The following is a 25,689-nucleotide window of genomic DNA, read 5'->3' as shown; positions in this document are numbered from 1 at the left end:
AAGAAGCTTGCACAGGATAGAGTAGCATGGAGAGCTGCATCAAGCCAGTCTCAGGACTGAAAACCACCACCACCACCACCACCACCACCACCACCACAAACAACAACAACGACAAAGTGTGTATAAATTTTTCTGGCTGACTCTGTATATGGTGCACTGATCTTTGTGATTGTATTTGAAATTTAGTTGTATCCACAGAAATCTCTACTTTTCAGTGATTTACATAAATCCCTTTCAGCAAGTGGCATTTCACAAGCATTACCGTTATACAAAGTTTCAGAAATTTAAGATGAATTGTGGTCTTTGAAAGTGCATAATAGGCATTTACGATACTGGAAAGGATGACGAAAACCTAGGTACAGATTAACCCTGCTTTTAGATTCCTGGAATTAACATTTTCCTGCCATTTACGACATTTGTTTATTGTTCCCGTCAAATATCCTATGTCCACAATGTTAATTTGAACCTGATTTTGCATCAACATATTTATAATTCTTCTGCAATTTACGCATTACGAAAAAATATCTATCTTGCAGCGCTAGTTAGCACAGTCATTCACTATGCGTTGCTGAAATGTTTTTAGTTTAAACACAAAGCTGCTCACGTATTTTTTTCATGATGCTGGATGCCCATGTTACCTCGTACGTTTCTTGACACAAGAGCACTCTACTCAGTGGATTTGAACCGGTAAACGTGTAGACGTTTGAACAATATGTGTCTTATCTCCTGCTACTGCCAAGCGCTACTTGGTGTGATGGCTGATGGGAGTAATTGGATTCATTGGAATAAAGATATCATGACCATTCACAACCATTTCCAAACTCTCTATCACAGAAATGCAGTTTCCCGATTGGTGTGATCATCATAAAACCTTTGTCGAACCGTATTTAGCATATTTCAGCATTCGGCCTCTTGTACCACTAGCTGACACCTTCTTTCACTTTGCATTACTCAAATGTTTTTAGTTTAAACACAATGCCAGTAACGTATTTTTTCCATGCTGAGCAAAATGTGTTTCGAGAATTTATTTTTGTTGTCAGGTGCAATATTTTCGTAATTTTTTTGTGATGTTACAAAAACAGTGCGAGTGATGGTTTTTATGTGTGGAGGTTTTTTACATAACTGATAACCTCAAAAAGATGACTACAGTGCATGAGAGACAGAATAACACATATTCAAACACAAAATACTTACGTATATATTTGCACTTGACAACGAGAAAAAATTCTCGAAATGCATAATTAAGTACAAAAAAATATGTGACTAGTGCAGTATTTCATTATTTAAATAATGAATGAGAGCTGCAGGCTTTCCAAAAACATCAATTATTATGTCCGAAATTAAGTGAAACGTTTCTATTTTCCAGACAGTTATCAATCCCAGTTACATCAGCGTTTTTATTAGATAGTAAACCTCTATCAGATAATAAAAAAGTCCGTGACAAGAATAAAAAAAGTCTGTGACAAGCCTTTTGATGCCTGGTATGTACATATGTAATACATAAAGAGCAAAAATGCAAGGGGGTATTCTATACGTAACTTTTACAGCTTAAAACATTATTTCCTATATTTTACACCATTTTATGGAGTCCCTTGAAAAGTGTAAAAGTGGGGTTTCACTGTATGTGCTGTTGCAATCCAAAACCCAATCACAGAAAATTATGCTAAATGAAACGGAAGTTGAATGACTTCGAACACACTGCTCTTCCAATTTAATCCTCTGCTGCTGTGAAACAAGTGTCGGCAGCCATACGATTGCTGATCTATCAACAACACTGAAATCGTAAGAACTTCTGCACCTTTCATGGCCTGCAGTGGAACCAGGTTTCAACGTGAGTATGTGTGATAGCATGGGAGAAAGGTCATCACTTCTATTGCATTGACGTTAAAAAGAAAAAATGGTATTTATGTTCTATGCTGCAAAGTTGAAACTGGAAAATAATATATTTTTTATTATTAATAACAAATAAAGCACATGCAATGAGTTGTGGGTGAAAATGTTGATGGGCCATGAACTGAATCATACTTTGTTTTTGCACAAAATATCCAAAATCCAAAAAACTAACAGAAAGATACAATTTGAATAGAATACTAAACAGCTATTGAGATACTGAACTGTGATTGTATAAATTGCCAAACACACAATTTAACAAAAATCATCTTTTTCTGCTGACTCTGGAGCATGGAGAGGGAAAGGCAAACTAAAAGTGTGCAGATATTGAATTTAGTTTCCATTCACATTGTAAACAAAGATACAAACAAAAAAGAACAAGGTCCAGATTATATGTGATTGGCTTTACTTCTTGGGCACTTTGCAAATGGATAGAATGGTTAGTAACTGCTGTCACTAACCAATCCGCAACCACATAGTTCACAAAGTGAAAATGAAGCTGAGCATTAGTAATGACATTGTCAAATGAACAGGAAATAATGAATAGCCTGGTGAAAAAAGATATACTAATTTCGGCAATGGCAGCAAAGAAAATCAATCATGTTCTATTTAAAGGAAGTTTCCAGTATTCATCTTAATGATGTAAAGAAACCAGAGAAAATCTAAATTTAGATTATCTGATGGTGATTTGAAGTCTACACTCCCAAATAGGAGTCAATCGACTTGATCTTCAGTATAACTTGTCAGTTTACTTCAAGGCCACTGGGTAAGGAAGAGAGCACAAAAAAGTGTTCCAAGTTCTCTCTCTTATACAGTAAGAAATAGGGTGTAATCTTTTAGTAGCAACTACGGAACAACAAGAAACAAAGTTGATGTGTACTGCCTACATCCTAAACTATCACAAAAGAATTTTGAAATCATATAATACTTCACTCAGTACTTCTCAAGTATTGTGCTGGACTGGATTTATAAAGGCAACAGTATTTCTCCATCCCTTTAGAAAATTTAGTGTCTGTAGTTTGATCATTTGTTGCATAAACACTACATTCAAATAGTTAACTTGACGAAATCCAGGTTACTTTCTGACCTCTGCAAGAAGCTGCCAGTGACAGTTAATTTGTTCAATTTCAAGTGGCACTGTGTGCAGAGTTCTGTAACACTGGACCAGTATACATACAAATATGTCAACATGTAGTTGCCAAATTGAGCTGCCTACTAGTCGAGATTTCATCAGACAGCCTTAAGTCACTTCATAATGAGTGGAAGCACGTTGCATATTTCCCAAGTATACACTGCCAGAAGAAAATGTGACACCCTCATGGATAAGGTCACTCATTTTATTTTATTGGTGCTTGTTCATCATTGTAGAATCATACAATAAAATAATTCAAACCAAATTAAACAAGTCACAGTAAAAGGTGCCCAAACCGTCACAACAATACACAGTGTACTCCCCTCTGGCTGCAACATAGGTGCTTTTTCTCATATGCAAATGATCGTAAATGTGCCAGATGGCATTATGTAGTAAGACTGTCCCAAGCATCTTGCACATTTTGTTGCAATCTCACAATGGTTCTTGAATGCTCTGGAGAACGAGTAAGTCCCTGCTTCAATGTGTCACGTATGTTTTCAATTAGTGAGAGATCTGGTGATCTTACTGTCCAGAGAAGCTGTTGTGCAACAAAAAGAGAATACTGCATTGCGGCAGCCTAATGTGTACATGCACTATCCCACTACAAAAGCACATTACCTTCCTGTTGAAGAAATGGCAGTAGCATCTGTATAACGCCAGTGTAATGTAATGGATACTGGTTATGTTACCCAGTAGAAACACCATATGTGACCATGAGTTGTAACTGATAGCAACCCACGACACTAGGATTAACGTGGGAGCCTGGCCAGAGGCACACATGATCTTGGTCCTGCTACATGCAGACGAATCCCAATTTGTCCTTAGTTGACACCGCAGGTGCAATATGTGACTAGTTTTCTTCCCTGGATGATGATCAGTCTGTCACTGCTCTTTGCACAAAAGGTCAACCCCTACGCAGGCCTAGTAAGCAGATGACCAAAACTTTGTCTATTGTGTAGGTATGTTTCCCTGAACATTGCTGGAAGCAGTGACACGCCATCGATACATTGTGTCCAACATGTACATCAATTTGCCTATCACAGTGTATATGCAGGAGGGGGTGGGAAAAAAAAAGGAAAAATTCCTGGATTTTCTCAAAATTTCCGATAAAAAATACACTTTTACTCAGTTAAAAATACACATTTTCCATGTTAAGTCACAGTATACTTTCCCTAGGAACTGTAAAACTTATCAATATTTTGAATGGCTACACAGCATGTTAGTTTAAATCTAGATAGTGATGACCTTTGGTTACTCAGCTCATATCACGTGATCTCGCCAACCACTGACAGCGGATATTTAGAGCATAGGGAAAGTCACATTGTCAGCCAATAACAGTATCACTGATAAGTAGCGCAAACACACAGTTAGGAAAAGTTAATGTTCTAAATGAATGTACGGAGTATAGCTACAAGAAAAGCACAGCTTTTATATATAATATTGGCTGCAAAGATTAATAAGCTGCAAGAGAAGCTAAGCTTTCAGATATACAAGGGTTGGAACTTTAATACTGGCAATTATTTATTTACAGCTCGTACAAAATAGATACACGTTTCAAAGTTTTACTGACCTTCAGAGTAGTCACCAGCATTGTGTATAACCCATTGGCAGCGATGTGGAAGTGCCAGTTGTGTTGACAGTTCGAGCTGTGTGGCCTATTGCCTGACAGATTAGTAGCAGTTCTGAAGCGAATGACGTTAAGTATTTCCTTCAGTTTAGAAATTGAGTTGAACTTACGAGGGCTTAATTCAGGGGAGTGCAGTAGGTGGTATAGCACTTAGCAGCCCCATCAGTCAAACAAATCAGTAACTGCTTGCACTATATGTGCTTGAGCACTGTCCTGTAAAATGATGGCCAGCTCCTGCAGGAAGTGTCATCACTTCTGCCTATAAGCTGGTCATAGGCTGTCTTTCAAAACTGAACTGTCAACACAACTGGCACTGCTGGGAGTATCCTACAACTTCCACATCGCTGGCAATGGGTTATTCACAATGCTTTTGACTACTTTGACGGTCAGTAAAACTTTGAAACAGGTATCTATTTTGTTCAAGCTGTGAATAAATAGCTGCCACTATTAAAGTTCCAGCCCTCATAATATTGGTCTCCTTTTGTGTGTTACACTTTAAGATACAACACACAACTGTGCCATAAAAATATTAAATAATGACATAAATGTCTGATCTTCTGGGAAATTCATCCAGATGGGATGTCCTCAAAGTGTTAATTTCTAAACAAGAGTCAAACACTCTGTGAGTTAAAAAATTAATTGCACATTCTTGCACATTACATAATCCATCTTGCGTAAAAGGAAATTTACTTTGAAAGTAACAATTTCAAACTACTATTTGAAATATTTTCCAGTGACCTGTTAGGAATATGTTCCTTTCAGCAGTTGTCAGAGTGTCAGAAAAAAACGTTATTGTTTGAGCACAGCTACGATGACATAAGAAGCCAGTATGTTGGTACATGTAAAATATTAAGAACTCTTACATTATATCATAAAAGAAAGACGATGTCAGAGGATACTCCAAGAGCACCGGAATTTTGTAAACCATACTAAAATGCGTAATTCAGCTTAACATGCACATTCGTTTGTCCAAATTCACAATGGAGTAGGACTCAACCTATTATTAACCTTTTCAGTGCGGTTATTGGGATGTAAATTTTCTTGTGAGTACCAGCACTGTATTATTTCATGCTTGGTTCTTTATTATGGCATAATGCCATTCTTGCCAGAAGATGAAAACATGTACTTTAAATTCAGTGAACAGTTGAAACTAGCCAATAGCGTAGATGAAACACTTCATTTGGAAGAAATAGACCGCCTCAGTGGAAAACAATAATAATGGACTGCCTCAGCGGAGAACACTAATAAAAGTCAAAATTCTTTAGGAAACTGACAAAAATAACTTCATTGTTCTGCAAGGAGATTCATGCTTAACTGTCAAAGATGGAAATAAAATTAAATCCTAAAACTGAAACTAATAACATATTTTAGCCTTCAGTAATTATGTGCTTGTATTTTAATTCACTTGATAGTTCCTGACCACATAAATCAATTTTTTTTTCTTCATTTGACATGAGAGCTGTAATGAAGAGGAAATAGCAAAATCACTAAACATAAACATGGGTCACTTGGAGACTACTAACCCCCCATTACAACTCAGAATTCTCTGTGCATGTACGAATCTGGCAAATTGGGCGCACCAGAAAAAATTTTTGTGGGTAGCATCTGGCTGCTTTCTGCTACTGACGATACAGCTAACAGCCACACTTCATGTAGCCAGAAGAGGGAGCGGTACTGCTCATATGCGACAACTGCGCATGTGCGTGAGCTCACTGTCAACTACTCAAATGAATCTAATGTAAACAGTTGTGATGTCACACTCATCAGAAGCAGCTTGTTGTCATGAAGCATTGCATAGTCTTCGTCCTAAAGCATTTGACACCTTTTTGCTGTTGGCAGACGGTTGTGTGAGCACTGTGATTGCAACGTAAGTTTTATTTTTGTTTTTTCCCCTCCTTTATGTTTTATTGCTGCAGTAGTGGAATACAGTAATATTCCTTTTTTAAGGAGTATCAGTTCTTACCACTCAAAATTACAAAAATTTTACTGAAAACCAAAACAATAAAAATTCACGTAATTCTAAAAAATTCCGGAGTTTTTCCCGGTTGTCTCGTGGTGTATATACACCCTGGTCTATACAGCCATCCAGGTACCACAAGATGAACCTGTTCAAAGGGCTGCAGTTGTTCAACAGGAGTAAGTGCCTGTCGGTGGGAAATGGCTATACCCTATACTGCATTCCCCATTTAAATAAACCTGATGCAAACATTACATCTTGTATTCTTCCACATTTGTTCAAATCCCATTGGGTTTCGGTTCACATGGGATGGAAGCCAAGCTGTGTCCAGTACAGTCAAGTATGATCATAAGGATACATTTTATGCTGTTACACACACACACACACACACACACACACACACACACACACACACACACACAGAATGAGCGATAATGTGGGATGACAGCTTTACTGATGTATTTAACGTGGACAACACTGACCAGAAAGCTGGCCAAACTAACCTACAATGATGTGAGCAGTTGCAATTCAAATGCAAAAACAGACAAGCAGGGAAACAACACAGCTTCAAACATATTTTAATTTTTAAAGAGAATGAAATAACATTCGGCAAAACTACAGCACTACCGCACACTTCGTAGGTTACCAGATGGAAAGCATAAAATACTCTCGTGCTCAGCTAACATAGTATTCCAATCACAAACAAGAGTAGCGAAAATTCGTTAAACACTAGGTAACTTTTCTCAGTGAGCTGTGTGTGCTGCAAAAGCAAATGCATGTATTTCACAATACTTCTGAATTCTGACGCCACTGAAAGTATTAGTTACAGTCAGTCGTCTGGTAATCTCTTGGCTTCTTCCTTATCCAAATCCGAGAAATACATTTCACTTCTGGAACTGTCATCATCTACATTGATAAAGATTCGATCAACAACAGAATCCATAAAGCCACCTATGTGGCACATTTTCTCCTCTTCTTTTATGACGTGCCATTTTATATCCCACCAGTGTTTGACAATGACGTGAAAAAGCTGTCTGCATTAGTTCCAGAACATCCGGTAGCTTAACAGTCTTGTTATTTCTTGCGACAAATCACTTAACTAGGCTCCAGATCAGTTCTGTTGGGTTCATATTGAAATGGTACAGTGTCAAATGTAAAAATGTGGCATTTGTATGGTGTGCTTGATGCTATGAAATTGATTGTTTTTCATGTTTCTATGACCCCTCTCACTTTGAGATTACATCTGTGTATAAAACAATGCACAAAAAGATTATTTTGTTTTTCTTTTTGTCATAAAAAATTAAATAGGTTTTTTTTAAAAAAATTAAAGAAGTCTTTGTTAACAATCTTTCATAAAATATGACAAATAAGAATTTATATTTGAAATGAAAACAGGAATTTCGCATGCAATATGCAATTAGAAACAAGAAGACATGCATAATACATAAAAAAGGTGTAGGTATTTCAAATTGAACAGGGGTGGAGGTGGCATACAAGATGTAATTGAACCAGCAATCCATGAACTGCTGCACCTGATTATCAATGAACTATGCTAACAATTTCATTCTACATCCAATGTGTATTTATATCTCAATTGTATCAAAAACAGTCCTTCAAAAAAATTCAAAGCTGATTTTTCCTGTAAATTTATGAAATACATTAAGAACAATCTATTTCTTGGCACTTTTTAACTGAGTTTCACAAGCTATTTCACTATGGAGCAGGAAGCAGCCTCGCCCATTGTCATACTGCGTATTAACAGCATGATAATCAGAGCACAACAGTACAAAGACTGGGACTGTACATGATTTTTGAAATAGAAACTACAGAGGAAGTGTGATGTTGTTGTTCTGGTTTTCAGTCCTGAGACTGGTTTGATGCAACTTTCCATGCTACTCCAACCTGAGCAAACTTCTTCATCCCCCAGTACCTACTGCAACCTACATCCTTCTGAATCTGCTTAGTGTATTCATCTCTTGGTCTCCCTTTATGATTTTTACCCTCCACGCTGCCCTCCAATACTAAATTGGTGATCCCTTGATGCCGCAGAACATGTCCTACCAACTGATCCCTTCTTCTAGTTACATTGTGCCACAAACTACTCTTCTCCCCAATCCTATTCAATACCTCCTCATTAGTTACGTGATCTACCCATCTCATCTTCAGTATTCTTCTGTTGCACCACATTTCGAAAGCTTCTATTCTCTTCTTGTCCAAACTATTTATTGTCCATGTTTCACTTCCATAAATGGCTACACTTCAAACAAATACTTTCAGAAACGACTTCCTGACACTAACATCTATACTCAATGTTAACAAATTCTTCTTCTTCAGAAACACTTTCCTTGCCATCGCCAGTCTACATTTCACATCCTCTCTACTTCGACCATCATCAGTTGTTTTGTTCCCCAAATAGCAAAACTCCTTTACTACTTTAAGTGTCTCATTTCCTAATCTAATTCCCTCAGCATCACCCAATGTAATTCGACTACATTCCATTATACTCATTTTGCTTTTGTTGATGTTCATCTTATACCCTCCTTTCAAGACCCTGTCCATTCCGTTCAACTGCTCTTCCAAGTCCTTCCGTCTCTGACAGAATTACAATGTCATCGGCAAACCTCAAAGTTTTTATTTCTTCTCCATGGATTTTAATACTCACTCTTTTGTTTCCTTCACTGCTTGCTCAATATACAGATTGAATAACATCGGGGAGAGGCTACAACCCTGTCTCACTCCCTTCCCAACCACTGCTTCTCTTTCATACCCCTCGACTTTTATAACTGCCATCTGGTTTCTGTAAAAATTGTAAATAGACTTTCGCTCCCTGTTTTTTACCCTTGCCACCTTCAGAATTTGAAAGAGAGTATTCCAGTCAACACTGTCAAAAGCTTTCTCTAAGTCTACAAATGTTAGAAACATTGGTTTGCCTTTTGTTAATCTATTTTCTAAGATAAGTTGTAGGGTCAGTATTGCCACACGTGTTCCAACATTCGTATGGGCTCCAAACTGATCTTCCCCGAGGTCGGCTTCTACCAGTTTTTCCATTTGTCTGTAAAGAATTCGCATTGTTATTTTGCAGCCATGGCTTATTAAACTGATAGTTTGGTAATTTTCACATCTGTCAACACCTGCTTGTGTTGGGATTGGAATTATTATATTCTTCTTGAGGTATGAGGGTATTTCGCCAGTCTCATACCTCTTACTCACCAGATGGTAGAGTCTCGTTAGGCCTTGCTCTCCCAAGGCTGTCAGTAGTTCTAATGGAATGTTGTCTACTCCTGGGGCCTTGTTTCGACTCAGGTCTTTCAGTGCTCTTTCAAACTCTTCACACAGTTCATATCTCCCATTTCATCTACATCTACATCCTCTTCCATTTCCAGAATACTGTCTTCAACTACATCACCCTTGTATAGACCCTCTATGTACTCCTTCCACCTTTCTGCTTTCCCTTCTTTGGTTAGAACTGGGTTTCCATCTGAGCTCTTGATATTCATACAAGTGGCTCTCTTTTATCCAAAGGTCTCTTTAATTTTCCTGTAGGCAGTATCTATCTTACCCCTAGTGAGATGAGCCTCTACATCCTTACATTTGTCCTCTAGCCATCCCTGCTTAGCCATTTTGCACTTCCTGCCAATCTCATTTTGGAAATGTTTGTATTCCTTTTTGCCTGCTTCATTTATTGCATTTTTATATTTTCTATTTCATAAATTAAATTCAATATTTCTTCTGTTACCCAATGATTTCTACTAGCCTTCGTCTTTTTATTTACTTGATCCTCTGCTGCCTTCACTACTTCATCCCTCAACGCCACCCATTCTTCTTCAACTGTATTTCTTCCCTCCATTCCTGTCAATTTTTCCATTATACTCTCCCTGAAACTCTGTACAACCTCTGGTTTAGTCTGTTTATCCAGGTCCCATCTCCTTAAATTCCCACCTTTTTGCAGTTTCTTCAGTTTTAACCTACATATTGTGGTCAGAGTCCACATCTGCCCCTGGAAATGTCTTACAATTTAAAATCTGATTCCTAAATCTCTGTCTTACCATTATATAATCTATCTGAAACCTGTCAGTATCTCTAGGCTTCTTCCATGTATACAACCTTCTTTTGTGATTCTTGTAAAGTGTTAGCTATGATTAAGTTATGCTCTGCGCGATTTAAAAAACAACAACAACAACAACAACAACAACTTGATGGCTGTTAATACATTAGAATATCTTAATGTTCCATTTAACATAAATTAGTAATAAGATACCTAATATATAAGTAAGACATACTTCTGAGAGCGTAACACCAACAGTGTACGTGTGCTATGGCTTCTGACCAATCATCAAATTTGTGTTTGTCTACGTAAGTTCATTCTTATGATGAACAGAATAAATGTTGCAAACACTGCTGACCTCTAAACTCAGCACAGTTACTGCTGCTCAGAGTGTCAAAACAGAGTGCACAGACAAGCTGCATTATTATTACTCTTTTTGGGGGGTGGGGGAGGGGGATGTGGGCAGTGTCATTAAGATTCAGAAGGAAATTTCCAAATTCTTAGATTTTCATTGGAAATGTAGTTGTACATAATTTTATGCAATTAACTTACAGCTCTCTTGGTGATAAAACCTCAGTAATAATTACAGAAGGCAGTTTCAAAATGAAGATCGGACTACACAATGCACTCAGTTTCTTCAATAAGCTACAAACAGTTTTTCTAAAAATGTACAAAAGATACATGGGATGTACCTGCTTCATGTAGTTGGTCATTTCGCTTGGCTCTGAATCATCGCTTGGTGAAGCATGTCTTGTATGTTTGTTCTGATGGCAGCGCAGGCACCACTCAGTGATTATCAGTAGTTCCCCTGTAGTCATGTCCATTCCCGAATATACCACACATCCTCTTGTTCCATGACCTACAAACAAACATCACCTAATTATTATGCGTGAGAGAAAAAGAACAATGACATTAAATCTGAAGGATATCCACTCTATTTTCCACTGTGCACTCTGCGTAGATTCAGAATGTTCCAAACGTCAAGTGAAACATTTCTAAAATGCACTGTCATAAAAGAATGTGTGTTCTACAGTCACGATCAACAGGATTGACCTATAACAATCCTCCAATACAAAGAAAGGAATAAATGCAACAGATCTGTGGTGTCCTTTGTGGAAAAAACACAAAAGAGTGATCCAAATTCATATTTATAAAGAAAGAAAACTGCTTCCTGCTCACAGACAACTTTAAAGTTAACTGGTGCTTATAAATGAAAAGTAAAAAAGTTGTGGGTGTTTTACGGTATGTTCCAGCACTGTAGAACTTTAACAGTTTTGTGCTTTATCCCTTACAATTATGAAATTGTTCTACCAAGACTTTTTTTTATTTATTTATTGGTCCTGTGAATATAGGGACTAAACAGTGTACAAAAGATATTGGACCATTCATTAATTGCAATACATATTGCTTCATTTTTTTTCCTTTTTCTCAGACATCATTCTAACAAAAGATAAAATTATTCACTATTTTCTTACTCTACAGATTTTATTTAAAAAATCATAATTGGTGATGCAGTTGTGTATTTCTAGGTATATCCTTACTGTATAGAAACAGTACCCTACCAAGTAATCCTTCACAGTTGATTTGAACTTGTTTAAGTCCATTATTATTTTGTGGATTTGGGTAGTGCATTGTACAATTTGATGCCAGGATGGAGCATATCTTTCTGTAACAACATTGTGTTTGTCTGTTGTACATGTACATCATTTATTTGTCTTGTGTGGTAGCTATGTACAGATTCATTATGGGTGATGCTCGGACTGCTGCTGTTTAGTTTTTCTTTTATAATAATTACATTTTCAAGTATATAAATAAATAGAAGTTATAGTATTTTATTTTTCCTAAATAGTCACTTGCACGATGATCTTTGATCCAACCCTTCCATTAATCTAATAATCTTTTTCTGCAATCTAAATGATTTCTGACGAGCTTCACAATTTCTCCAAAACACACCATATTTCAATATTGAATGAACATAAGCAAAATGTACAGTTCCGAGCTTATCATGTAATACACAGGTTCTTATCACTCCCCCTCCTCCCCATAAACTATGGACCTCGCCATTGGTGGGGAGGCTTGCACACCTCAGCGACATAGATAACCGTACCGTAGATGCAACCACAATGGAGGGGTATCTGTTGAGAGGCCAGACAAACATGTGGTTCCTGAAGAGGGCATCAGCCTTTTCAGTAGTTGCAGGGACAACAGTCCGGATGATTGACCGATCTGGCCTTGTAACATTTACCAAAACAGCCTGCTGTGCTGGTACTGGGGATGGCTGAAAGCAAGGGGAAACTACAGCCATAATTTTCCCAATGGCATGCAGCTTTACTGTATTGTTAAATAATGATGGCATCCTCTTGGGTATCTTATGCTGGAGGCAGAATAGTCCCCCATTCAGATCTCTCCGGGCAGGGACTACTCAGGAGGACGTTGTTATCAGGAGAAACAAAAGTGGTGTTTTACGGATCGAAGGGCAGAATGTCAGATCCCTTAATTGGACAGGTAGGTTAGAAAATTTAAAAAGGGAAATGGATAGGTTGAAGTTAGATGTAGTGGGAATTAATACAAAATCAAATAGAAGTACTGCAGGAGTAAGTTTAATAATGAGTAAACAAAAAAGGGGAGAGGGTAAGGTTCTACAAACATCATAGTGAACGCATTATTGTAGTCAAGATAGACACGAAGCCCATGCCTGCCACAGTAGTACAAGTTTATATGCCCACTAGCTCTGCAGATGATGAAGAGATTGAAGAAATGTATGAAGAGATAAAAGAGATTATTCAGATAGTGAAGGGAGACGAAAATTTAATAGTCAAAAGGGATTGGAATTCGACAGTAGGAAAGGGAAGAGAAGGAAAAGTAGTAGGTGAATATGAAACGGGAATAAGGAATAAAAGATGAAGCCACCTGGTAAGAGTTTTGCAGAGAGCATAACTTAATCATAGCTGACACTTGCTTTAAGAATGATAAAAGAATGGTGTATATGTGGAAGACACCTGGAGACAATGGAATGTTTCAGACATATTATATAATGATAAGACAGATTTAGGAACCAGGTTTTAATTTGTAAGACATTTCATCAAGGGGCAGATGTGGATTCTTGGCCACTATCTATCGGCTATGAACAGTAGATTAAAACTGAAGAAGCAGCAAAATGGTGCTAATTCAAGGAGATAAAACCTGGATAGACTGAAAGAACGAGGGGGTTGTAGAGTGTTTCAAAGAGAGTATTAGAGAACTACTGACAAGAATGGGGGAAAGATACACAGTAAAAGAAGAACGGATAGCTTTGAGAGATGAAATAGCGAAGGATCAAGTAGGTAAAAAGAGGAGGGCTAGTAGAAATCTTTGGGTAGCAGAAGAGCTACTGAATTTAACTGATGAAAGGAGAAAACCTAAAAATGCTGTAAATGAAGTAGGCGAAAAGGAATAGAAACGTCCCAAAAATGAAACCGACAGGAAATGCAGAACGGCTAAGAAGGGTGGCTAGAGGACAAATGCAAGGATGTAGAGGTATATATCACTAGTGGGTAAGATAGATACTGCCTAAAAGAAAGTTAAAGAGACCTTTGGAGAAAAGAGAACCACCTGTATGAATATCTTCTGCCTTGTTTGACAGCTGCTCCATAAACTCTGACTTATTACATGATCCCCTATGACTTCCAAATCGACTCACTTTTCTTCCTCAATCAAAGCAACCCGCCCCCCCCCCCCCCCCCTCCCCTTCAGAGATCTCCAATGTTCTTTTTCAACTATCAACTCTCTCCTCTGTGTTGAAAAGTGGAACTCCCAAGCATTCTTAATGTTGATACACTGACTTTTAATTTCACCACAGATTGTTTTCATCTGTCCCCGTGTTGAAACAGTTCTTCTGACAAACATTTCATTTCCAATTTATTCACATTTTACCTGCAGTCCTTTCACCATGGCTTACCTGTATTTTCTATTCATTTCCTTCCTGTGTCTCATAATTCTGTATCCCTGAATATCACTTCCTGCTTTCATCGATCAAATGAAGAATTTCTTTTACCCAAGATTTCATCGCAGTTATCTTCCTTCTACATATGTTTGTCTAACCAAATTCTGTGATTGCCTTTCTGAGACGATCATTCCTCTTCAACTAATCTGTCCACTTTAGTATTCAATATAATGGTATCAGTAGCCTCACATATCTTCATATGCATCTCATCATTCCTCAATACTACAGTATCCCCTTCTTTAAACAATGATTCTTCTGGACGAGTCTCTTAAATTTGGCCTACTCATCGTCATTAACACAATGTGATCAGTCTATATATCTGATCCTGGGTATACCTTAGACTCCAACATCTGATTTTTGAATCTGTATTTGGCCATTCTTACCATAATGTCAGACCTTTTCAAAGCTTACCACGACCTCTAAAGTTTTTTATCAATGTACTTACTATTACTAGCTGAAATTTATTGTACAACTCAATTAGTCTTTCTTCTGTCACATTCCTACTATCAAGTCCTCACTCTCCTGTATGTTGTTGTTCTACTCCTACTACTACTACTACTACTACTACTACTATTAGAGTAACATCTCCTTTTAAATGCAGAATACCTGTTCAATCCTGATTATTAGCCCAAAGGTTGAAAATACTGCTTCAGTTGTAAATTTCTTTTATTATCATGGACAGTTTTGGGCTCTCATAAGCTCATCCTCACGTGTTGCAACTGTGCTGTGGTCCCCGAGTGCCACGGTGGACATGAACTAGGCATTATAATCTCCTTGCAGCAGCTGATTACCTGTTCAAATCTTCACATATTTTCCCTGTCTCTTCATACTTTGGTTTTTATGTTGGCATATATATATGAATTATTGTTGTTGGCATTGGTTTGCTGTGAATTCTGGTGAGAACAACCATACTATTGAACTGTTCTAGTACCCCACTTCCTCCTTTACAATCCCATTGCCAGTATACCATTTTCTGCTGCTCCTGATACTGCTCTACGTTTGTCTGACCAGAAATCCTTAGGTGCTTTCCATTCCACTTCACTTCACTTACCCCACACTACATCTAGGCTGCACCTTCACATTTTTGTTTTAAAATTTCCTTGCTTCCCTACCATGTTTCAACTTCTAACATTCCACACAGTAATTTGTAATACATCATCCTTTCATTGGTTATTCACAATTTTTCTCAGGGTTATCTCCCACTTGGCAGCATGCTCCCAAAATGGGAGACTAATTCAGAATCTTTTGCTAATGGAAAGAAGATGACACTTGTTTAATTACTGACCACATGTCCTGTGAATATACATTACATGTCTTTAATGCACTGGTTTCTGTTCCCTTCTGCATTCTCGTGCCACTCATCACTGCTGACTCTTCCACCCAGTTTCCCATCCCAAGGACAAGAAGTTGACCTGAGACTCTTGTCTGCTCCTCTCCTCTATCAGACAAGGTCATCATGGCCGTTAGCAGAACGGGGGTGACTCCTTACACTGAGAGTCTTCTATTGTCATTGTTGACTGTTTTTATTCAAAATTTAAACAGTGGTTGGGTTTGAGCCTGGGGTGCAGAACATTTCAATCACTAATCAGGGTAATTCTAGACACACAAGTAATCTTTCAGGACCATTGCCAGAAATGATTTATTTACAAAATTCTTGACTGTGCTGTATGATGATTTCATTTTTAACACAATTTATATGGGCAGTTTTTCTTAACAGTCACATAAAGTGGAAGATCAGGGTCCTTTGGTTTGGAGCCAAATGAAGGGCCTCAACCAGAGGCTCCGTTGGTTCTGTGTTGGTCTGGGCTGTAGATTTCTGGATCTGCATTATGAGGTGAAGAATGGTAAGACCTTCCTCGATAGATTAGGTGCACACCACACAGAGGAAGCAGCTACTCAGGTAGCATTGTACTTGCGAAGTGCACATGGTTCCCTCCACCCTGCCCATAGGCCACGCGATTGTTAAAGATGCTCTGATAAACACTCACCATCTATATGAAGGGAGTGAAATCAGGCCATACACAGACATTCAAATGTCAAAATTTTACCAGCAAATTGCTGAAGAATTTGTAACAAAGTTCCTGAGTTTAATGCCTCCCATGAAACCTGCGCAAATTTATACTCAGAACCAAGAACTGGATGAAACCTGAAGTCGAAAGCTTTGAAATATTTAACGAGAAATAGAACATGTATCGAAAAGACAGGTTATACAGCATTACAATCAACAAAAACAGTCTCTATAAGAAGTCAAAATTGAACCTGATGGTGACGTTATCTGGATGCAACTGAAGTTCTTACCGGGCACCTCCACAACTGTTGCAGAATGATTCAAAGTAAGTCTATGATCAGTATTGCGAAAGTACCCTGATTGAGCAATATTAGTTGTAAAGAACTTTAACCTACCACGTATAGACTGGGATGTCTATGGACTCACTCAGATTATATGGACAAACGGTCTTATGAGTGGTTCTGAATGCATTTTCAAAACATTGTCTTGAGCAGCCAGTTCAACACACAATGGAAATACTGTAGATTTTGTAGCTACGAACAGGCCTGACCTTATAAATGGTACTAATATAGAGAAAAGGGTTAATGGTCATGATATACTGGTAATGTGCAGTCAAGTTAATAAATACATCAAGAAGGCTATGAGAGTTTCCATGCTAGACAGATAAGCAGTTGCAGGTATCCTGCTTAGACCATGAATGGACACCATTTAGTTCCAATATGATGGACATGAAGTAATTATAAGCAGGCTTAAACTGATTGTAAATTGGCTTTGGAGAAGCACATGCTGAGCAAGTGGATTAAAGGTGGAAAAGACTCACCATGGTTTAATAAGAAAATGCTGAGGAAACAGACTGATGCATTCTCGGTACAAAAAAGAATGTGGAAATGCTGAAAGGTAGAAGTTAGCAGAAATTTGTGCATCTACAAAAAGAGTGATGCATGAATCATACAACAAAATTCTAGTACTATATGAAATCATTAAGGTGGTTACAGGTTTCTAACTAGTCTCATATCAACCGGTCGGGTGTGAGAACAGAGAAAAGCAAAAGGACAGTTGAAGTAATAAATTTTGCATCTTTAATGCAGGAAGATACCTTTGCCTGATCATCACACAGACTCATTTATGGATATATAAACAGGCATACCTGGTGTTGAGAAGCAATGTAAATAGTTGAAAACAAACAAGTCACTGGGTTCTGAGTTATTTCCAGTTCAGTTCCACAGAGAGTATTCTTTTGCACTGGTCACTTAGTTTGCATTTATCGTAAACCTCTCTCCCAGTAGACAGTCTCAAGCAATTGGAAAACAATGTGCTGATGACTCCTGTATATGAGAAAGGTAAAAGAATGGACCCGCAGATTAACTGCCAATATCCTTAGCAACAGTTTGGTGCAGAATTCTTCAGCATTTATTCAGTTCAAATAGGATAAATTTTCTTGAGACAGAGAAAATTCTATCTACAAATCAGCAAGGGTTTAGTAAACAACACTCATGCAAAACTCTGCTCGTCTTTTACTCGCACAACATCCTGTGAATCATGGATGAAGGGCAACAGGCAGACTCCATATTCCTAGATTTCCTAAAAGCATTTGATACAGTGTCCCACTGTGAACTGTCAAAGGTCCGAGTGACTCAAAAACTTCTTAAGTAAATTAATCCAGTTTCCATTTACTGACATCAATAAGATATAGGTCCTGAGAATTTAAAAAAATGACTCTCTTAATGATCGATGTTCCGCACGAGTGACGACGATTTAGTGTGATGACACCAGCTTTTCACATGTGGTGGGGAAAACGCTTAACAACATGAACATCTTTCATTGTCGGCAGCAGCATATTAACAAAGTCTTTAGCACATGCTACAGGCTGGGTCTAACGATCTTTCTGCTACCATCTTAGTGCAGCTTGTGATCACACATTTTTCTACACATCTGTCCACACAGTGTTGTTTGTGTGTGTGTGTGTGTGTGTGCAAATTTTATTAACCTTCATAGAAACATCCACAAGAAGGTGACCATAAGAGAAAGAAAACGACCTTAGAAATTAAATAAAAAATCATTGAAAAATGAGAACGTGGTATGTGCGTAACTGATTTAGTATGCACGTACAATCAGTCTAGATCAACTATTTGCACTATTCTCAAAACAATGTCCGCCCCCGGTAGATGAGTGGTTAGCGTGACAGAATGTCAATCCTAAGGGCCCGGGTACGATTCCCGGCTGGGTCGGAGATTTTCTCTGCTCTCAGGCACTGGGTGTTGTGTTGTCCTAATCATCATCATTTCATCCCCATCAACGCGCAAGTTGCCGAAGTGGCGTCAAATCAAAAGACTTGCACTAGGCGACCGGTCTACTCGACGGGAGGCCCTCGTCACACGACATTTATTTATTTATTTTAATGGTTTCATATTCTGAACTATATTGAAAGGTTGCTCCTTATATGAATAAATGAAATGCAATTGCAGGGTGACACTATTAACAAGAGCAAAATTTGTGAAAAGGCAAGAATGATTTTTGCTGACCCCTTTTAGAAGACACCAGGATCATCAACAGCCAAAGATGTGTTTAACGGAAGGCGAGGGTGGTTCGAGAAGTTTAACGGAAGAAATGGCATCCATAGCATTTTGAGGCACAGCAAAGCAGCCAGCTCCACCACAAAGGCACCAGAGAACTTCACAAGTAACATCAAGATGCTCACAGATTCTGAAGGTCATCTGCCACAACAAGTTTTTAAATGTGACAAGATGGGTCTATGCTGGAAACAGATGCTGAGGCATACCTTTATAACACAATGGAGAATGCGTTGCATGGTGACAAGCCAATGAAAGTCCGTCTCACACTGCTATTCTGTGCCAATACAAGCGATGATTTGAAAATTAACCTGTTGCTTGTTTACCATTCAGAAGCTCCATGAGCCTTCAAGAAGTGTAAAGTCCAGAAGAGCATGTTAAATGTGACGTGGAAACCCCACAAGACTTGATTGACGTGATCTTTTTCGTGATTGGATCAGTGAAGTCCTTAGATGAAAAATTATTTGCTTGAAATTGATCTGCCACTCCATGTCTTGTTTGATATGGACAACACTCCTGCCCATTCTCCACGCCTAAAAGACCACCTCCTTGAAGAATTTCAGTTCATCAAGATCTAACTTCTGCCTTTCAACACCACTCTGTTACTCCAGCCTATGGGCCAGCAGATTATTTCTAACTTTAAGAAGCTCTATATTAAAGCACTCTTCGAGCACTGCTTTGAGTTGACTGAAGCTACCAATCTCGCTCTCAAAGAGTTTTGGAAATATCACTTCAACATTGTTGCTTCCAACAAGATGATTGAAAAGGCAAAAGGAGGAGGCAGTAACAGCAAAGATAGCAATCTTCTTATGCAATAAGAGAAATGCTGAAAGCATGAGAATTGGTAGCATCATCCCAAAAAAGCAGTGACTACGCACGCTAAAAATTGATTTGACAATGATGTGTCGCATTTTTGTCAAGCGTTGAAATGTTGGCAGAAACAAATTACTACAGATAGCTTCCTAGTAAAAAAGAATTAGTTATGTATCGTGAATAATAAAGTACATAATACTAAAAACAAAGATGCTGTAACTTACCAAACGAAAGCGTTGGTATGTTGATAGAGACAATAAACAGCTGGCCTAAGTGGCCGTGCGGTTCTAGGCGCTGCAGTCTGGAACTGTGAGACTGCTACGGTCGCAGGTTCGAATCCTGCCTCGGGCATGGATGTGTGTGATGTCCTTAGGTTAGTTAGGTTTAACTAGTTCTAAGTTCTAGGGGACTAATGACCTCAGAAGTTGAGTCCCATAGTGCTCAGAGCCATTTGAACCATTTGACAATAAACACACAAACAAATTTCAGGCCTTCGCAACCCAAGGTTGCTTCATCAGGAAAAAGGGAAGGAGAGGGAAAGACGAAAGGATGTGGGTTTTAAGGGAGAGGGTAAGGAGTTATTCCAATCCCGGGAGCGGAAAGACTTACCTTAGCAGGAGAAAAGGACAGATATACACTTGCATGCACGCACGCACGCACACAAACACACAAACACACACACACACACACACACACACACACACACACACACACACACACACATCCATCCGCACATATACAGACACAGGCAGACATATGTGTCTGTATAAGTGTGTGTGTGTGTGTGTGTGTGTGTGTGTGTGTGTGTGTGTGTGTGTGTGTGTGCGCGCGCACGCGTATTTCCCTCTGCTTCCCTCTTTCCTGACGAAGCAACCTTGGGTTGCAAAAGCTTGAAATTTGTGTGTGTGTTTGTGTGTTTATTGTCTCTATTAACATACCAACACTTTCGTTTAGTAAGTTACAGCATCTTTGTTTTTAGATATATTTATATCATTAAAGTACATAATACTGTACGTATAATTTTCTTTAAATAAATGGTATGAATAAGATAAAAACTTGTAGCACTTTTTCTGCATGGAACACATTATCATGTTTTACATTAATTTATGAAATAAATTGTTTTGCTTAATGAGTGTTTCACACTACGAGTAAGATTATGGAATGACTTATGCCTGCTATGCAAGGTTCCACTGTACTTACAAATTAACAATTATGGGTTTTTTCTTTGCTTGTACTGTGAAACCTTGCTTCATTCCAGGTCAACGGGAAGTACCATATATGTTTTGATCAGTGAGTTACTGAGTATCAAAACATGTGACATAAATGATCATATCTTTTGTTAGTGTTGACTTAAAAGCTTAATTTTTTAAATCTCCAAGAACCCGTAGACCTTAGTATGTGACATAAATTTCTACTTGATATGTGTATCCGTTCATGAGAAAATCAGTTTCTAACAGTAGGACAGAGAAATGGACGGAAAACAAAATGATCCTATGAGGGTTCCATTTTAACTGACTTAGGTACAGAATCCTGAAAAATGGTAGAAAATGAACTTGGCAAGGCTCAAATGGAACTAATAGTGAAGTGGACTACATTTCATCAAAAAAGTAACAATGCAGGCTGTGATGGTCCTAAATCACAAACTGGATGTATTTATAGACTCATTTTATGTCGAAGTGCAAAATTTCACCTTCTGTGAGATTTGTACAAATTGTTAGTCTTAAGGGTAGTTATTTAGTTGTTTGCATGTTCTCTAGATCATAATTGTGATTTCTCACTATGACACGGAAGATGTTCATTGTTCACAATTGTAGTAAACTTTCTCAATGAAAAATATGAGCAAATGATTTCAGATTGTGTTTGAGGTTAATTTTATGACCTATTAGATTTTTTACAACAATAGGTAAGTGTTCAAAAGATTATCCCACTAACTCTGTGTGCTCATAACCAAACATAGGAGAGTAACAATTTGGGATACCTTGGGCAACATTGGTTAACAACAATGAATTGCTGTCACTAGAGAGCATAAGAAATGCCTGATAACAAAAGGCCATTATTGTGATGATGTCTCCAATATGGAAAGATTAGCAAAGAACAAAGGACTGTTACTCTATAATTTCTGCAAACTACACAATATATATTCACTCAAATTAATGTGACCACCTGTCAAAAGCCTGAATAACCACCTTTTGCAGAACAGACCACAGTGAGATGTGCAACACGGGAGTAAATTAAGTTCTGAAAGGTAAGGACAAGAAGGTGGAGCCATGAAGACTCCAATGTTGCGGCCAGCTAGTTTTCTTGGTTGAGGATCCATGACGTGAAGAGCCTAACCGAGGTGGTCCTACAGATTCCTGATTCCGTTTAAATTCAGAAGATTTTAGTGCCTGCAGGAGTATGGTTAACTCATTCCAGTGCTCTTTCAACCACAAGAGCTGTGTGACATGGTGCATTGTCCTGCTGGTAGATGCCATCGTGTCAAGGAGGGGGGGGGGGGGGGGGGGGGGGGAAACAGCGTGTAAAGGTAGACAGGGTCCTGAAGGGTAGATGCACACTGCATATTTGCTTGTGTCGATCAACTGCACTTTCTAGAATGACAAAATCATCCACTGTATGCCAAAAAAACATTTCTCAGAGAATAACACTTCCTCCTCCAGCATGGAACCTTCCCACGATTGTTGCAGAGTGTTGCTAGCACATTTTCACATTGATGGAGCATAAAAAACAATTCATCTGAAAAGGACACCTGTCACCACTCAGTGGATGTCCAGTTGTGGTACAGGAATACAACTCTCAGCCTCTGATACCAATGAACAGCAGTCAGCATAGGAGCTTGAACTAAATGCTTGCTGCAGGCGCCCATACGCAGATATGTTCACTGAAAGGTCATTGGGGAGACACTGTCAGTAGCTCCTTGGTTCCTGTGGGTGGATAGTTGCATGTCTGTCTGCCTGTACCCGTCTCCTCAGCCATCACTTACAACTGTCATTTATGGCATGTAGTTCACCATAGTTGCTTCTGCAACAGTTTTTGACAGCACCATTTTGCCAAGCACACTATACTTCAACCACGGTGACACACAAACGGTTTACGAATTTAGTTGTTTTAAAAATGATTCCACCCATGGCATGAAAGCCAATGGTGGTAACCTTTTGGATGTCAAATAAATTGGTGCATTTCCATGTTACAACAACGACTGCATTTTTCCATGTTCCCTGGGCCCACTTTATATAACTTCCAGTGCTAGTGCTGCCACCTGCTATCTGTGGGTGGTTACTACATGTTGACGTCGAACTTTGGTGGCAGTAATTTAATGTGATAGGACCTTGTCAATTTAGCAATAAAAGTTATGGAATATTTGAAAGTTACAGTTCAGGGAGCTCAAGTCTCAGAAACTAAGTCAAGATTCATAATTAACATGAAGTTCCATCACAGTATGAGTAGACAATTCTTTTATCACTTTTACATCAAACTTCTACTATTGCTGGCAGTGCCATGAAGCAGTAACTGAATGCATGTGACAATGCTTATAATAGAGAAAAGGAAAAAAATAGTATTGACCCTAATGGAGATCATTTGGGAAATGTGTGTGTGTGTGTGTGTGTGTGTGTGTGTGTGTGTGTGTGTGTGTGTGTGTGTGTTTTATTACACAAGACCAACTGCAAACTTATTTTGCTACCAAGATACTAAGCAAAGAAAAAGGTTCAAAACTAGAAAGTGAACTTCTGAAATTATATATGAACTTACCCAGGCAGCGACCACGGCGTACTTGTCGCTCACCACGGTTATTGAATTGCATCAGTACTGAACCCCGATGTTCACAGATGCAGCCATCACTGCTCTCTGAAGTACTGCTACACCTACACGAAATAGTTACATCATGATGTCTAGAATACAAAGAAAGTTTTTTAAAAGCATTTACAGAACCTTGAAATTTTGTCTACTGAAAATAAATGGCAGGTTAATACTGGCTAAATGATTGAATATTTGTGAGACCAATTCTGTTTTTGAACTTAAACACCTGAGAATGATTTTACAACAAAGACAGTTATTTAAAGAAACAAATTCATCCCAACTGAAGAAAGTGTATTCAAGGGATCGTCATGAAGAAGTGGACCTAGCACTATAAAAACTTTTTGGATATACCTCATGGGTTGTTCTTCAAGTACAGGAAAAAAACAATTAACATAACAATGAAAGCTATCAATATTTGACAAAGTAATTTAATTGGACAGATAAAATATCTACCAACCAAGGGACGGAAGAACACACACACACACACACACACACACACAACAGAAAGTTATAATTAGGCAAGATTTCGGAGCCAGTAGCTTCTTCTTCAGGCAGAAGGATTGAAAGGGAAGGAAGAGGGGTGGAGGAAAAGAACTGGAGAGGTCTACAAAAAGGGGCAGATTTCAGGAAAGTCACCCAGAAGCATGGGTCAGTGAGACTTATCAAACGGTAAGTCTCTCCTGACCCATGCTTCTGGGTGATTTTCCCAAAATCTGCCTCTTTTCCTAGACCTCTCCAGTCCTTCATCCCTCTTCCTCCCCCTTCAGCCATTCTGCCTGAAGGAGGAGATACTGGCTCCAAAATCTTGCCTGATTATGACTTTCTTTTGTGTGTGTGTGTGTGTGTGTGTGTGTGTGTGTGTGTGTGTGTGTTCTGCTGCCACTTGGTGAGTAGACTTTCTATCTATCAAATAGAACAGACCACACAATAAAACACTCAACACTATTCATCTTCAAGTACTTTGTTTTATTGCTGGGTAAATGCTACATGTCAAGCTCCTATGAAACGAGGGTATCTTCCTGCTGTAAACCAGCACTCTCAAGCTGTGTAGCTCGTTAACTATCTTGATTGAAAATGATAAAGCAAAAAACTGCATCTATTATTTATGTTTATATATATAAGAGCCATACACATTTATGTTCATGTGACATAATGTGATCAAATACTGACCTACTAGCTAAGATAAAGTGATAGTGGGTGCACCCTCAGCACAACACAAACCTCTTACGAGACAGAGAGCTATTACGTCCAAATGAAGATGATCTAATTCGTTCTACTGCTGTGCCTTGAACAGCAGGTGGAGATTTCACATCTTTTGTGCCTTCAGCACTGACAGTGCGAGACTGTAGTCGATGACGGCGCAGTTCCTCTCGGAGAGCCTCCTGCCTTCGCATTATCTCCCCTTGAAGCTCTTGTCTCTGTGAACATGAGTGTCAAGATATTTCATTGTTCAATTTCCTCACTGAACAACCGATGACCAACAGAATTACACATTCTTGCTCTTCATCAGGGGATGCATGGAAGTTTAATTTACCAGAGATTTCAACTAGTAGTTGAAGGAAAGCATCACAAATTATTCATGTTTGCTATATTGTTAGCAAAGAGTGTTAAAGAGCACATTAATTTCAACTATGACTGTGCGGAAAGCACAAAATTTCTTCGAATGCATGTTCACTGTCAAAAGGAGAAGAACATGTAAAAATACTTAGGAACAAAATCAAACAAAGGAAAATCCAGGATGAAATAATAACAGTATAATGAAAAGGATAGACTGCTACTCACTGTACATTGGAGATGTTGAGTTGCTGACAGGAATAAAACTGCTAAACAAGTAAAACGAATGTGAGTGCCATGATGGAATAGAAGGCTG

General features: G+C 38.4%; 1 protein-coding gene across 1 annotated transcript in view; it reads right to left on the bottom strand.

Annotated features, from left to right (window-relative positions):
* LOC126352433 (eIF-2-alpha kinase GCN2) overlaps window positions 1-25,689 on the bottom strand; it is a 284,800-nt gene that overhangs the window by 189,791 nt on the left and 69,320 nt on the right. Inside the window, exons 5-7 of the mRNA XM_050002687.1 lie at window positions 25,041-25,237; window positions 23,772-23,884; window positions 11,344-11,510 (exon numbers count right to left, since the gene is read on the bottom strand). Of these exons, the coding sequence (XP_049858644.1) occupies window positions 11,344-11,510; window positions 23,772-23,884; window positions 25,041-25,237 (477 nt within the window). The remainder of the gene's footprint in view (window positions 1-11,343; window positions 11,511-23,771; window positions 23,885-25,040; window positions 25,238-25,689) is intronic.

The sequence above is a fragment of the Schistocerca gregaria genome, chromosome 1 (assembly GCF_023897955.1).
Source record: "Schistocerca gregaria isolate iqSchGreg1 chromosome 1, iqSchGreg1.2, whole genome shotgun sequence".
In the NCBI taxonomy this organism is placed as follows: Eukaryota; Metazoa; Arthropoda; class Insecta; order Orthoptera; family Acrididae; genus Schistocerca; species Schistocerca gregaria.
Note: the sequence above shows the minus strand (reverse complement) of the source record. Positions and strands in the feature narration are given on the sequence as shown.